Source organism: Tachypleus tridentatus, chromosome 10 (assembly GCF_004210375.1).
Source record: "Tachypleus tridentatus isolate NWPU-2018 chromosome 10, ASM421037v1, whole genome shotgun sequence".
In the NCBI taxonomy this organism is placed as follows: domain Eukaryota; kingdom Metazoa; phylum Arthropoda; class Merostomata; order Xiphosura; family Limulidae; genus Tachypleus; species Tachypleus tridentatus.
In genome coordinates, this window is record NC_134834.1 from 163,929,123 (window position 1) to 163,946,533 (window position 17,411).

The 17,411-nt window shown below is 35.5% G+C and overlaps 1 protein-coding gene across 2 annotated transcripts in view; it reads left to right on the forward strand.

The window, feature by feature from the left end:
- LOC143230826 (nuclear hormone receptor family member nhr-91-like) overlaps nucleotides 1-17,411 on the forward strand; it is a 58,839-nt gene that overhangs the window by 18,642 nt on the left and 22,786 nt on the right. For both annotated transcript variants that reach the window (XM_076465037.1, XM_076465038.1), the window contains exons 2-3: nucleotides 6,738-8,094; nucleotides 16,589-16,737. In XM_076465037.1, coding sequence (XP_076321152.1) covers nucleotides 6,743-8,094; nucleotides 16,589-16,737 — 1,501 coding nt within the window. In that variant the 5' untranslated portion in view covers nucleotides 6,738-6,742. The remainder of the gene's footprint in view (nucleotides 1-6,737; nucleotides 8,095-16,588; nucleotides 16,738-17,411) is intronic.

A 17,411-nucleotide genomic window follows, 5' to 3' on the forward strand; every position in this document is an offset into this window, starting at 1 on the left:
TTTGTAAATATAAGAAGACATTTTTTTTATTTGTGTTTAAAATACCACTGCTTTTAAAAAGATAACTACATTTGGAAAAGAAATATTTAAAAACTCCATCTGGTGTGCTATTTTTAATACATTTCTCGTGCCAAGCGATATCATCAAAAGAGTATTGTTTCGTGTGTGCGATAAGTGATGTACACGTTCGGCTCAAAATAAAACAACGTTAATTTTACACTAATTCAAATATAGATTTAAAAATTATTTAACAGAATTCTAGTACTTTCTTCAGTACATCGATATATATTTTTGTCTTTTTATAAAGTAAACGTAACGCGGAGTAATACAGAATGCAAACTATGAGGTAGGTAGGTACTTGTGATAGTTTTGTAAATCTCGAAAATCTGTAAGCGAAAGTAGTTCATTCAAGGGAAATTCATTTAGTGGAAATACGAAATTTAAAGTTTTTACGCCTTAATTATTCAAGTAATTTTTAACAATTTTCAGTTTAGGATGTGTTTAATAACATAAAGTTGGCTATTGTGGCAAAGGTCATATATTTTATAAGCACCCTGAACTTGAAGTGTTAGCTTCACGTGACCATTAATATTAATATTCGTTAAAAGACCAAGACCGTGATAATATCTTTAATGGTTTTAATTTTTGACCTATTAAACGTGAGATAATGTCATTTGGTCTGTGCTTATTACTTTATGCTTATAATAAATTCAGTGGGTAGAGCAAGGTTTAGTGGTTAGCTTGTCGTGTTACATACAATATATGTGTTAGGTTTGAGCTGATGCCGCTAAAACCTGCTCCATACTTCCAGCTGTGAGTGCGTCATAAAGGTGACACTCAATACCGCTATTAATGAGTAAAAGAAAGACTTGACAGGGAGGGGTAAGTGCTGCTGACTGACTGCTTTACCTGTGCTAAATAATTCAAAATTAGTGGCGGCTATACCTAAAATATAGGTGTTCCTAACGTGACCGTTCAGTTCAATTTTCGCTCACGTTATTAATTACGAATATATTTAGTAAAACTCTGTTAACTTTGAGAGAAAATATTCCGCTCATTAGGCTAAAAAATAAAAACGTATGAAGTAAAGAAAGCTTGCAAAGTGTCCCGTTATAACATTCAAAAACTCAAAAACCAAACACAAATAGAATAAAGGTGATGCGCTTGCGTTAGATTTTCTGTACAGTGTATTTGTTTGAATGTTGCTCAACTCAAAACTGAAACATAAGCTATGTGTGCTGCAACAAGTGCAGGAATAAAACCCAGAATCCCAGTGTAAGCCCTCAAGAGGCTCTTTACAACAGATACCTTTTTACATATATTTAAAACTTTCGAAGACATCTGATGTTATGTTGTTAAACTTTGCATACACAGAACTGTATCCACTACATACAGTTAGTTACAATGTTTTGACGAAACGAATTTAAGCTTGTAATTATTGGGGAAGTGTGTTTCGAAACTGAACTTGTAACTGTAGTAACTTATAAAACATTGCATTGCATCCACCTTCAGATATTCAAGAAAGTTTGTAAGATTTATGTTTTTATGAGTTGTTGTTTTTTCTAATTGCGGTTTTTCGTTTTTTCCAGTCATTTTTAATTTATTAATGTTCTGTTACCTTTTGCGTAAAAAAGAATATCATAATGAAAAATCAATCACCTATTTTGGAATAAAAGCCGACTAAAGCTATCTATAGCAGTGGTTCCTTACCTTATGGAATAAAAGCCGACTAAAGCTATCTATAGCAGTGGTTCCTTACCTTATGGAATAAAAGTCAACTAAAGTCAGATATAGTTGTTCCTTACCTTATTCACTTCATGTACCAGCAACATAAATACTTGTTGAAATCTTACGAACTGCCACAGCAGTATAAGTTATAAAGTTTACTAATATGATTATTTATTTTTAAAAAATCAATACATATTTTAAATTATTGATATTATATATAGTATAGTGCAAATATGTTAGGACAAAAGAACATTGTATCATTCTTTCCATTTTATGGGACTAATTCTTCAATGCCATTACAGAATGTAAATTTAAACATTGTGATAATACTTCACTGATCACTGTTAACAACTGAATAAGCCAAGGTGAGAATACTTATCATTCTTTAGAATTCCCATATACTTGTAACAAGAGCATATCATAAGGTTTCTACTTGAATGAACATATTGATCAAACTTTGGGTCTGAAATAACTGTCACGGTACCCCATGCAGTGACTTAACTATATAGAAAGAAACTAGCTAGGAGCTAGCATATGGCATCGGTATATGACGGAAGAAATAAATTTAATAGCACTATGCAAACATGCCTAGATAAACACGGTGTTTAACACTATATATATTAATTTTTGTTGCCATGCCATGGCAAAAACAGTGTAAGGAATTGTCAGTAAAGCAGAAAGCTTGCATAAAAGCTTCACGTGATGCTGGTTTGACTCGCCGACAAATTGCTGCAGACTTGAAATGTTCCCCAAACACTCCCAAGTACACCGTAGATCATGAGACCAATACAGGTAAATTTGAAAATAGGAACAGAAGAGACAGAACACCTAAACTCAATGATATACTGAGTTTAAGCAGCCTTTAGGACAAAAGGAAGGCTGCCACGGAGTTTAAACATGGGATAAACGACCTTGTGTCAAATGACAGGATAGATCTACTGTATCAAGAAGACAACGAAAATTGAATATTAGATCGTGTAGAACTTAAAAAAAAACTTTATTTCGGTCTTCAAATAATGTTAAGAGACTTAAATTTGCTAAAAAGTACAAAATTTGGACTGTTGATGATTGGAAAAAGGTGTCATGAACGGATGAGTCCAAGTTTCAAACATTTGGTTCAAATCGTAAGTGGTACGTCCGGCGGAAGAAAGGTGAAAGATACCTCTATGCATAGCATATACCATGAAAGAAGGGAAGAGGTACTGTGATGGGTTGGAAGTGTTTTTCTGTTGAGATATTTGCAAAATAGGTGGAATAACGGACTAGCACAAGATACCTCTATGCATAGCATATACCATAAAGAAGAAGAGGTACTGTGATGGGTTGGAAGTGTTTTTCTGTTGAGATATTTGCAAAATAGGTGGAATAACGGACTAGCACAAGATACCTCTATGCATAGCATATACCATGAAGAAGGGAAGAGGTACTGTGATGGGTTGGAAGTGTTTTTCTGTTGAGATATTTGCAAAATAGGTGGAATAACGGACTAGCACAAGATACCTCTATGCATAGCATATACCGTGAAGAAGGGAAGAGGTACTGTGATGGGTTGGAAGTGTTTTTCTGTTGAGATATTTGCAAAATAGGTGGAATAACGGACTAGCACAAGATACCTCTACATATTGATCCGTTATGGTATGTCCAGAGATTTGTGTATTATTGGTAAATGGTTCTGCTACCAAGAATATAATGACCCCAAACACTCATCCAATCTGTGCAAAAATTAACTAGCTAAGAAAGAAGCTGTTGGAATCATTCAAATGATGCAACGACCTCCACAAACCCTCAGCCCCAACCGAAATGAGCAGATCTGGAATTTAATTTTCAAAAACTTGACAAATCGAACTTAACTTTCACAGATACTTTATGAAAGTGTATTAGAGAGAATTTGAAGCAAACTCCTAAAGGACACTTTTATTAAATATGTTGTAACAATGCTTGAAAGACTGACTGCATTTAATAAAGCAAAAGAGAGACACACAAAATATTAACTGTTTGACGAACGTAGGCACTTCCACTAAATATCTATGTACTAAACACAAAAATCAATAAACTTTTTGAAGTTTCACCTGTGACTGTTGCCTCAAATTTATTTAATTTTTTACTTTGTCCTAACACTTTCACACGGCACTGTACTTCCCTTTTATCACTTAATATTGTCCGGCATGGCCAGGTGGTTAAGGCACTCGACTCGTAATCCAACGGTCGCGGGTTCGAATCCCAGTCACACCATACAAACTCATAATTTCAGCCATGGGGGCGCTATAATGTGACGGTCAATCCTACTATTTCTTGGTAAAAGAGTAGCCCAGGATTTGGCAGTGGGTAGTGATGACTCGCTTCCTACCCTCTAGTCTTACACTACTAAATTAGGGACAGCTAGCGCAGATAGCCCTCATGTAGCTTTGCACGAAATTCAAAACAAACTCAAACTCAAACAAACACTTGATATTTGCCTGACTTTAAAAAAACGCATACCCAAAGTTTGGACATTGGGGTCCAATGAGGTAGTTGATATGTTTCCCAAGTTCACTGAGCTCTGCATAGCCAGGTAGTTAGGGCGCTCGATTCACAGTCTGAGGGTCGTGGGTTTGAATCTCCCTGTCACACCAAACATGCTCGCATTTTCAGTCAAGAGAGCATTATAATTAATCCCAGTATTCGTTGGTAAAAGAGTAGCCCAACAGTTGGCAGTGGGTGGTGATGACTAGCTTCCTATCCTCTAGTCTTACACTGATAAATTAGGGACGGCTAACGCAGATAGCCCTCGTGTAGCTTTGTGCGAAATTCAAACCAAACCCTAACTCATTGCCGTTGTTAATTTTTATCTACATAATTATAAACTCTGTAGCAACCAGTTTTTAAAAACCTACATTTCCAACATGCATAATACTAGAATCAAAACTTTCTCCAAAGTTCATCAGGAGCTACTATTCAGAGAGCTGTGAAAGAACTGGTTATTTTACGAACAATTACTTGTACAGTAAAGTAATGAGCGTTGTCTTTTTTTATTTGCATATCAAACTTCTACTTTATTGCTTGAAAAATTTATGCACGCGAATTTGGTCTGGTATACAGAGGTTTCTTTTTGTGTTCCATTTGGATTCACTGCCTATCTTATAATATGCATTTATAAAGTAGCTCCAGATTAATCATATCAGTAACAGAAGAAAAGTTATGAATTCTGCAATGTTGCAAAGTGAGAGAAAAAGAGGCAAAGTTGTATATAGTTAGGGTAAATTATACTTCCATATTATAAGAGTTGTAAGGTTAAATGTATATGGGAAATAAACATCATATAGTGGAAAAGGGGATCACTTCCAAGTAACTTCGTGGAGTTTCTTATGAAATATCCATATCCACCTGTGTTCAATAATATACAAAATACCCTAAACTCGATGTAATATTAACCAAATTACAATCATTCATTGTACTCGTGCAGGTCTTCTTACTTCTGCATCACTACAGTCCTACAGAGACTCAATGATTCTGAACTAAATATACCCACAGTAACGTACCATAAATATTTCACACATGTAATATATGTATGGCCTGGCATGGCCAAGCGCGTAAGGAGTGCAACTCGTAATCCGAGGGTCGCGGGTTTGCGCCCGCGTCGCCCCAAACATGCTCGCCCTCCCAGCTACTTACACTACTAAATTAGGGACGGCTCGGTGCAGTGGGCTAACAACCTACTCACTTAAATACCTGTTGAAGAATCCGCAAGCGATTGCGGCCCTATGTTCCTTGATGGAATCTAATGGTGATAACTAACTAATATACGTATCGTAGACATGTACCCTAAAATGGACATTTAACAGACATATACCGGGTGCTCATTAAATATATTTTGGACATATACTTGTTGTTTATTAAACATACATCAGATGTGTATCAACATGTTCATTAAACATGTATGAGATATACACTAGATGTTCATTAAAAAAGATGTGGGCTTCGTAATGTCTGACGGTTAGTGCAAACAACTCGTAACCTGCGGTTGGAGAGTTTGAATCCATTCATCAAATCTGCTCGCACTTTCAATCGTAGGTGCGTTACAATGTGACGACTTTAGCCACTTTTCCCAAGAGGTGTCATTGGGCATTTTTCACTATTCGCTTTCCCTCTGGCCTATCCATTTAGATTTAGGGAACTGCTAACATAGATAGTCCTTCTCTAGTTCTGTACGAAATTCAATAAAACAAACAAATATACAAGATGCTTATTAGGCATGCCTTATTAGGCGTTCCACTGCTGCAAATTAAATGGCACTCTTCAACTTCGGATCGTAGGTATGTTATAAGAGTGACGGTCAAAACCCACTAGTCGGTCTGAAAAGAGTAGTCCAAAAGTAGACGGCAGTTGGTGTTGAACAGCTGCCTTTTCTCTATTTGTCACTTGAAAATCAGGTCGACTAGCCCACATAGCTCTCGTGTAACTTTGTGCAATATTCAAACTTGTGAGCTACCACCGAATATTTCTGTTTTTACTCAATTTTGGAATAAATAAATAATATTTTTTACTTTAATAACAAGGCCCGTTATGACCAGGTGGTTAAGGCACTTGACTCGTAATCATAGGGTTGTGGGTTCGCATCAATGTCACATCAAATATGCTCGTTCTTTTAGTCGTGGGGGAGTTATAATGTGACGGCCAAATCCACTATTCGTTGGTAAAATAGTAGCCCAAGAGTTGACGGGGAGTGGTGATGACTAGCTGTCTTCCCTCTAGTCTTACACTGCTAAACTAGGGACAGCTAGCACAGATAGCCTTCGTGTAGCTTTGCGCGAAATTCAAAATTAATCAAAGTTCAATAACAATAATACACATGCTAGTATAATTCGACTTTGTTACATGTGTATTAAACAATGATAATGTGACTCAGTTTACTTTGTATAAACATACTGCTGTTTGTATGTATATGTGTGTTCTAAATAAAACAGCTGTTTTATGTTGGCACATAAATATTATGTAATTGAAAACAATAATGGTGACTTTTTTTATCTCAGGAAGTATGTTCCCGCTTCTTCTGGAGTGGATGCATAAGATGAGCTTGTTCCACGACATCAAACTCAAGCGTCGAAAAGTAGACTCAAGATGCAGCAGTGACGGTGAGACTAACAACTCTTCGCCTGACAGTGTAACCACTCTAGACTCTATCTTGAGGAAAGGAGAGCTGGGACACCTGACCAGCAGTTTCTCCTTTGGATCAAACGAAGTAGGAAAAGTATCTCCGATGGGACGCTCCCAAGTTCCCAGCAGGTCCCCTGTTGAACAGCCGGACACAAATATGCTGGAAGAAGAACTCGAGTACGTGGAAAAGTCACCGATGCAAAGTTCACCGTCACCCGTTCCGAAAATAACCATTTTTGAGGGGGAAACAAAAACGCTAAGCATCGGTTCTCAGCAAACACAAGGTAACAGTGTGTTTGATGGAGGGGGAAATAATGATAGAGAAAGCGCTTTACAAAATATTGAATTTCGAATTGACAAACCCATAGATTCTACTGAGGAGCAGGGTTTGGACTTGAGCACACCAACCAGACTTAGAGGCTGCATAGAGGAGCTTCCTCATCTAAATCCTCACCTAAGGGCACCCTTTAGCAAGCAGTCCTTCAGACATCCTATTATTGCCCATGGTGAGAGACCTCAGGGTGAGGAGCAAAATATATCCATTTTAAAAGTAGCTTCAAAGTACAAGATGCCCTTACTAATTGGAGACATTTCAGGCTCTGGTCCTGGTAGAACGAAGATGTGGACTGGAAAAAGTTCATCTCAGAGCTTACAACTGAGTAAATCTAAAAACACTAGCACAACAAACACTTTAAGCACTGAAATTGCTTTAACTCGTCTCCACAACAATTCTCATATGGAAAAGACGAGACTTTTAGGAGGTCCAGTTTCATCGCAATCGCAAGCATCTTTCATGTACGTCTCAACACCCGCAACAACAGTTAATGTCAGTACAACGTCTGTTAGACAGTATGGAATTAGTGTGGTTCCAAGTAATGAGTTTTCTGTAAAAGAAAGCTATCATCCATCAAATCGTCAGTTTGGAGCAAAGACACAAAATGTACAATTTACTGAAACAACAATTCCTATTTCAAAGGAAGATGAACTGTCTCAGGATTGCAGTCGAACCTGCAATTTGATTGAAAAACCGCCACCTCTAGGACCTACACCTGACTCTCAGGCGCTAAACCTTAGTGTGTCAGGCAATGAGCGTAATGAAGAGACTCTTATAGCAATGACGCCGTCCACCTCTCGTGGCGTTGGAGACGACGAGGAAGAAGACCAGCCAATGGTGTGTATGATTTGTGAGGATAAAGCTACGGGTCTACACTACGGCATCATAACTTGTGAAGGGTAAGCTGTATTTTTCAAGTTTATATCATTCGCTGAATTGAATGTTACTATTTATGCATTAATTTCCTTGATTAAATTCTAGAAGAAGTATTAAACAGAAAACAGTGAAAGGAATATATTCATATACCTTTTATATCTCAAAACAAATCAGGGCTCTACTTTTTTAACTTATGTCTGACTGTGTCAGCAGGCATAATTTTTGTGGTGTGTGTGAGTGTGAAAGAATACTGCTATTTGTTTTAGAGTTGTTGTAAAGTTATTAACAACCGCATTAATCATGACTTGTTTGTTTTTAGAGCAAAGGCACATTAGGTTATTTGTTGTGACCACCACGTGAAATTGAACCCCCTATTTTAGCATTTTAAGTCCGTAGACTATTCAGTTATGGACAGAAAATGTTCAGTATTTTACCTTTTGCTTGTCAAAATTAATCATGGCTGTACTGTGCCGTAGAGCAACAGAATAACAGTTTTTCATTTCTGGAAAAGAAATGCTCTTTTTGTTACTTGACCAGAGTCACTAAATGAACAACTTAACGTAGAATCTAGCAATAGTGATAGCGATTTATATATATATATTTGAATCTTCAAGCACATAAAGCCGGAGGCTTCCTTGACGTTTACGTAGTTAACGTTAATAAGAATTTACAAATTTTCCAAAAATAAAACATGATTTGTTTAATGATAGTTGTATACAAAAGCGGAATAATATATGTGACCATTTTTGAGTTCATTTCAGTAATTAGCTGCTTGTATGCTTACTAAAAACAAAAAAAACAAACACCGGAAATGAAATTCAAACCAAATAAGAAAGACATTTTTATTCGTTAAATAATATAAATATTTGGTATTTTTATCTTTATTCCTAAATTTAGAACTACTGAACACAAGAAGGGAAACCAGTCTTCAACACTTACCGCCTACACAGTCAATTTTAATCGGATAGCGAGATGAACAGTCACTTTTCCAAATGTGTAAATGTGGATCCAAATCTCTGAAAGGAATCCCAATATATTAACCATTAGAACACGTTCGACCTAAAATAGTCCAAATAACTTTTTAAAATACTTCTACATGTAGTAGAAAATATCTTCTCCAATAGTATCTTATGGAATTAATTTCTCATTTTCTAATAGATCCTATTCTCGCCTAAAATTTGTTTAGAACATTAATAATATTGAGGTAATTTTTCAAAGTTCAAATTGTCTTCAGTTGCAAAAAATTATCTGAAGATGATTATTTACTTGATATGTAGGCCCGGCATGGCCAAGCGTGTTAAGGCGTGCGACTTGTAATCTGAGGGTCGCGGGTTCGCATCCCCATCGCGCCAAACATGCTCGCTTTTTCAGCCATGGGGGGCGTTGTAATGTGACGGTCAATCCCACTATGCGTTGGTAAAAGAGTAGCCCAAGAGTTGGCGGTGGGTGGTGATGACTAGCTGCCTTCCCTCTAGTCTTACACTGCTAAATTACGGACGGCTAGCACAAATAGCCCTCGAGCAGCTTTGTGCGAAATTCCAAAACAAACAAAACTTGATATGTATACCTTCAATGGGACAAAACGCTGTAATTTTCATAACCTTTTTACAACTGTGGCATATTGAGTGCTGTTTCTGATATTGTGCTGTGACTTCCGTAACCTTCCGATAATTGTAACTTTTATGTGTTTCTCGTAGAAGGGACTGACAAATGTTTTCAGTATTTTCAAGTTTTCTGTAAAATTTTCTCATTATAGCTTTTAGAAAGAGTCTTCCTCTATAATTACAGCTCTTTTCAGTGGCTATTAAACTGAAACTGTGTTCGATAACATACTTTGTGGTAAAAAATGAATTAAATATAACTTTGAGAAAGCGAAACTATTGTAGATATTTTTTGTTGGCGTAACATTTTTGTTCATAAAGAAAAGCATAACTGTATTGATAATCATATAATAATTAAACTGTGCATAATATCAAGAGATAAAACATTCAGTAGCACACAAATACAAAGAAAGACACAAATATATTAAACATTTATAACAAATTGCGACACAAAGTCTTTAACTGCAAAATATTATCAAATAACAGCTTGTCCTTGAAATTATTCGTGGAACGTCATTATTGGCTAGAAAACAAATTATGTGGCCACAAAAGTTAACATTTGTTATGTAACCTTTCTTGCCACAAATCATCCGAATCCTCAGGTCATTGGTTACGTTCTACCAATACGTTTTGGCCTAACATGGTTTAGTTTGCTGGAGCTTGGATTGTGAAGCCGAGGATTTTGGTCCTTCGTGTTCCGTTGATGCAAAAACACCTTCCGCACCTTGGAGCCATGGGTGTATTATATCAATGACCATCAAATACCATCATTTGATCACATAAAAGTAATGCAAGAACTAATGCTATGTGATGTGTGACTTTTAGTTTATCAACTCCAAATTATGGAATCCCTTTGTGCAGATAATACTTGTTTAGTTTTCGCGAAATTTCAAATCAAGCTAACAAAACGATTTTCTAAAAAGGAAATAGTTTCTCACCATGAAATAAGAAGTTAAGAAACTGGTATTGAATAACTGATTGTTCCATACAGTCGGTTTTAATTTTGATAACAGTGTATTTTCTCTTCAGAAAAATGATTTCGTAATTAAACATTGCTCTTCCTTCTTTAAAACTACTGATTTACACCATATTCCTTATTTCTCAAAACAGAAATGTGTATCAGATGTTTATATGAACATAAACAGATTGAACATATTTCTTTAGTAATTTTACACTTTTCAGTTGACCTTGGCCTACTTAATAACTAACTCTATTAGACTCAAAAGTAGATGTCCTGTACCAAACGTTCTTGGGTGATTGGTTATATACAAACAGGTCATCGAGTTGAATCTACCTTTAACGAGTGTTCCAATCTGTGGATTTTATTTTGAACGCAGGTAAGGTAAACTGTGTAGTCGTATCTTTGTTTCTCAAACTGTTTCTTTCAGAAAAACAATTAATACCTCGACAGTATTAGAGTTTCCACAGAATTAATTAAAAATTCTGCACAAACACTCTGAAGCGTTTCTGTCGATAGAAAATAAATGTCCATAGCTACCATTGTAAATTTATCAACGTTTATATTTTGATTGTGATTAAAAAGACAAAAAACTCCATTCCACACAAACCATGCTCTATCCAGATGTCACATTTATTTCACATCATATTTAAAAAAAATGGGCTTCATGTAATTCAGGTTAAAATAATTAATATAAGGAAAGTTCAGGTAAAAAAGCTTCTATAAGGATTTTTTTATATTATTCATGTTAAAATCTTCTATAAGGAAAGTGTTTTACATTACTCAGGCTGAAATAATCTATAAAGAAAAACTGTTTTATGTTATGCTGGTTGAAATCTTCTCTATGGAAAGTTGTATTATGTAATTCAGGTTACAATCAACTAACTTTCCTTTTAGAAGTTACCTTCAAGGGTATGTAGTTGTAAGTGCCCCAATATTCTACTTTACTGTAGAAACAAATTTAGGTAAATTACATTTATATCGGGGCACTTACAACTACATAAACTTGTAGGTAACTTCAAGTTAACATTAACATCTTACTTGTGGTAGGATTATAAACTGAGAACAATAGAAATATTCATTTACAATTGTTATATATATATACATTTTATGATACTTACATTCAGGTATACTTTAAGATTATTACAATAAAAGAAAGAAACGTTGTTGTAATAGCAGTCAATAATAGCACTTTATGTTGTTTTCTTACAATAAAGACGTGTGGTTACATCTTTGTAAAAAATTTTTTGTGCATGAAAAATAGATTGTTGTTGTTTTTTATAACTAAACTGTAAAATAGCAAATCGTTCTACATATAGCGTTTATAAATCACTAATCTACAAGATAAATTAAACTCGAAAATTTCTTACTGCGTTTCTTTTAAAACTAAAATTGTAGTGAGAAAGAATGTTACATTCTGATGAAAGGAATGCACCTAGCGATAATTTAGAGAATTAGACGTATGTATTTCCATTACTGTTTCTATTATTATCTATAAAAAAATTGAGTATTATTAGCTTCGCACTTAGATTTTTTTTCTAAGAATAAGCAAACAACTTCTTTATAACATGTGATATTCCTCATGATTTGTCCGATTACTTTAAATTTCTAGGGTTGTAAAATAAACCTGAAGAGTTTTTTTTATTGGTAAATAACACAGGCACAACTTCTAGTTCATTATTCCGTATAAAAAACAGTGAAGTTGAATGTATTTAAGTATTTTTGAATGCAAAACAAAATTTAGTCTCTTTCTCGGTGGTCCAGCGGAAACTTTGAAGGCTTACAACACTAAAATTCCTGTTTTGATACTCGCTACGAGCACAGCACAGATGACCAAATGTTTATCTTTGTACTTTATAATAAACAAAATTTCGAAGAAATTATTAACACTGATCCAGTTACTTCTTCGCTCAAATCTTAGGCTAAAGACTGTTGTCTTTTCCAGTGAATAAAACTCGAGTCTAAAATTATTTTACAGATTTAATCACTTTTAGAAAAACATCCAAAAGACAATCGAAAGAGAGTCTGATGTCTGGAGACTAATACCAATGACGTTTCGTTTCGTAAAAACTTGAAATAGTATTTTACTTCAGGGACCACTGTTGATGCAACTATGAGGTCATTCTAATAAACCAATCGCAGATTAGCATATATGCATGTCCGTACTCGGAAATATCAACTTTTCTTTTATAGGTGTATAATCATGTTACTGAAATTTCAAAATGCAAAAATGCGATCACACACACATACACATATATGTACACAATGGAGAGCTTATGAAGATTTAGGTTAAGTTTTATGTTCTGTTAAAATATCTTATAGTTATTTATCCAACGATAATTTATTTTTTGTTTCGTGTTTTTCGAGTACACCACATCACTCTTGGTTTTTTTGTGTTTTTGAATTTCGCACAAAGCTACACGAGGGCTATCTGCGCTAGCCGTCCCTAATTTAGCAGTGTAAGACTAGAAGGAGGGCAGCTAGTCATCACCACCCACCGCCAACTCTTGGACTACTCTTTTACCAACGAATAGTGGGATTGACCGTCACATTATAACGCCCTCACGGCTGAGAGAGCGAGCATGATTGGTATGACTGGGATTCGAACCCGCGACCCTCGGATTACGAGTCGAACGCCTTAACACGCTTGGCCATGCCGGGCCCCACATCATTCTTGGCTGTAGGTATTCTGAACACATTTGAAAATGTTCGAACGTACTGAGACAGCGGATAATAAGCGAATTATTGAACCAAAAGATTGAAATAAATTTTCTACTAGCACACACAACAAGATCTTATTCGTACTTCAATGTTCTTAGTCAACTGTTTCAAGACCAAACAGTGTTTGCTGGGGTTTCGACATCGACACCTGCCTTTCACTGTTAACAATGGTTATAAATGAGTGTCTGTTCGACCTTTCGAATAAGAAATTTAGGATAAACATGTTCACAAGCGATGATTTCGATAGTGGTTTCTGGAACACTGATAGAATGAGAACAAACCTTTTCACCCTTCATTTCGATTCGTTGAGCAGCGATATTTGTGTGAGCGCTTGTTACAACAGTTTTCTCGGACAAGTGTGTGTTTTCTTTTAGCAAAGCCACATCGGGCTATCTGCTGAGCCCACCGAGGGAAATCGAACCCTTGATTTTAGCGTTGAAAATCCGAAGGCATAAAACTCTTTAGATAATATTGACGAATATTACTCATTTTTTAGAAGAAACTTTACAAAATGTGTGAATGATGTAACGATCAGAGCTTGAGATCGTTTATGTTTGAAATATAAGTTCACAGAGTTCAGCGTGTTATATTTAAGCAATCGCAATATGCAAATCAGCAACTCAAGTAATGACCACAGTTAATATAAAATTACGGTGGAACGGAATGTATCAAAGCTATATTTCTGGCATTGTTTGGCATTACGTAGCATCATACGTAATGTGATGCCACCGAAAATTTATCGTTCTTTCTGAAACAAATGTGCGTACACTCAAATCATAATGATGAGTTGAAATTGCGGATATAAAATTTTTAGGAGGGTTATATCTCTTGTACTTAATGATACTGGGAAACAATGGAATATGGATGAACTTGGGGTACCATGACTATCCACAAAAATACCGACAGCAATTCGTATTTTAACCGCTGCAAGCCAACCAAGGCCTCTTATAACAGGTAGGGGTCCACTAACATGAAGATCAGTGACAAAAGCTGTCTACGAACCATAGACAACAGTGCAAAATATGATAAATAAGAACAACTACACAGAGACGAGAACAACATGGTATGGGTTCACAAAGATAAGGCTTTCTATCATTCCGCTGCTCAATCTCTCGTATATCCAAAGCAGCTGCAGAATGAAATAAATGTGCATACTGTTACTTAAAACAAACGGTGAAGCAAACAAAAGCAGCGTCTATGAATTTCTGTATGATCGCGCTGTCGAAATGACGCTGAGACACCATCCTCCTGATACACAAGATAGGATTTTAGAATTGAACAGTAATATCGAAACGTAACTGTCAAGGTCGACTGTTTATCACTTACAATAAGGGATTAAAATTATGACTGCGGTGAACGGTGAACGTTTAAACTATTTGGAATCGAAGTACGTTATTTACCTATTTTTTCAACTTTAATTTTTGTTTATTGTTTACTTTTGAATGTGGCGCAAAGCTACACAAGTGTTAGGCATCCCCAATTTAGTAGTGATAGACTAGAGGAAAGGCAACTAGTCAACACCGCCAACTCTTGGATTACTCTTTTACCAATGAATAATGGGATTGACGGTAACTTACAACGCCCCCATGGCTGAAAGGGCGAGCAATTTTCGTGATGGAGATCTGAACCCACGACCCTCAGATTGCTAACGTATTAAACACCAGACTATGCCAGGCCCCCCACAACTTAAATAAAATGCAAAAAAATAATAATCAGAGGACGTTTCGATCAAAAGAATCTTGTGAAAAATTACTCGTAAACTATATGAAGAAAAGAGCATAATTTTAATGTTCGTAGACATAAATTAAATTAATTAATAGAACGAAAGCAGAAACCATTACAATGTTAACAATAGATTTCTAGCGTAATTAATCCCCCGAGGCATAGTGATAATTCTGCAGACTTGTAACGCTAAAAACTGGGTTTCGATATCTGTGGTGGGCATATCATAGATACCCCGTTGTGTAACTTTCTATTTAACAACATTCTATGATTGTGTTACTTGAGGATTGTAGATATAATGTTAACGTTTTGCAAGCCGCTTAAAACTGTGTAAGAATACATTTGATATTCTACTTTGCTTTTCTTGGTTATACTGTTAGGTAAACACGAATTAGCAGCCACCTAGCGACTTGTTATATGAAGTCCCAAAGCATAGCTGGGCTACAGTATTAATAGGCGATGAGCAATCACTGATCTGTTATAATTCAGTTGTTGCATTTTATTTCATTATTATCGTTAAATTATCTGGAGAAAAAAATCCTACTTGTCTTTATGAATGTGACTTTAAGGTTACTATTTTACCTGATATATCTGTGTAACTGCTGTTACATTTGTATTTAGTATTGATAATAATAGCAAAACTGTTACGGGTATTTGCCGTTGCCCCTAATTCTGAAATGCTGACCAGAGGGAAGACAGACAATCAGTAGCATCGTACCACCCATAATCAAAATAAGGGATTAACTTCTCTCTTATAACGTTCCCAAGGCTTGAGATGCGATGAATAATTAGTGGGATCGTCCAGATGCCAACACGATTCATCAGTTCCAAAAGAGCTCTGCACGGCCATGTGATTAGGGCGCTCGACACGCAATCTGAAGGTCGCAGGTTCGAATTTCCATCATAATAAACATGTTAGCACGTTCAACCGTGGGGGCTTTATAATCACTCCTGCTGTTCTTTGATAAAAGAGTAGCCCAAGAGTTGACAGTGGGTGGCGATAACTAGGTGCCTTCTGTCTAAGCTTTACAGTGCTAAATTAAGGACGGCTGGCAAGGATAGCCCTCGTATAGCTTTGCGCGAAGTTCAAAACAAACAGTTCAAAAATCCAGAGCTCTAGAATAGGGACCGTGATGTTACAAGAGTGGCATTATGAACTACATAGAAAATTCATTAATCTTCCTTATAAAATAATCTTTCAGAGATTATTTTGACAGTGAGGAGAGTGGTTTTTAGAAGTCTATCTCAAAGCATTTGATCTGATTGGTGTACCTATAGCGTTTAAATACATTTTTTTTTGGTTGGTTGTGTTTAATTTTATTTAATATCTGAGTTCAGCCACTGTTGTTGAAAATACTATTTATAAAAATTAATTATTTCAGAAACAAATATATGCAATTTATGTCGTTTCTCATCTGAAAGAGAATAAATACAGCAAACTTCGTGTCGAAACTTGGTCTACAGAATCTAGCTGTTTGAATTTTAGCAACTGCAATTATGTGTTTTTAATCTTAGGTGTAAAGGATTTTTCAAGCGCACGGTTCAGAACAAAAGAGTTTATACGTGCGTCGCGGAAGGAAGTTGTGAAATTACTAAAGCCCAAAGAAACAGATGTCAGTATTGTCGCTTCCAAAAGTGTCTTCGGCAAGGCATGGTTCTAGCAGGTAAGATTTTAAATTTCTGGATTTTTGCTGAGTTAAGGGATGTTTCCTGACCAATATTACTTACCATATTAATATTAAGCCTTTTCCAGTAACACTTCATATTTGTATTATTTTTGCGGATTACTTAATAGATGTTTTAGCTGGTGGATCAAGACTTAATATATAGAGTATAACGAACTTCATTTTATGCGTTAGTTTCAAGACAAAATTTCGAACTGTAAACTTAGATCTTCATAAAATCAATGTAGAGAGTAAATGGATTAAAATAATGTTAAAAGGATTGGCGACACTACCTATGTTCACGTGACTCATTTGAAATGCAATTGAAACAGATCAACTGAAATCAGCAAATTAATGTCACCTTTATCTATGAGAGTTTACATCTGTATTATTTCACCGTAATGAATATACGTGAAAAATGTTACATTTCATCTAACTCATTATTCGATGTTACACAGCAGATTAATTTTACTACTTATACAAAAATAAATAAATTTTACACTCCAGTTAAGAAATTATTTTTTCTAGGAAAGAATTAGCACATATAATAATCATAAAGTTTTGAAATTAACATTCAATACGCTTATTTCATTAGGAATATACAATTTTTAAAGTCTCTATTGAAAAATCATTCTGACATTTGCTACATAATGAGAATTAGTATATTTTAAAAT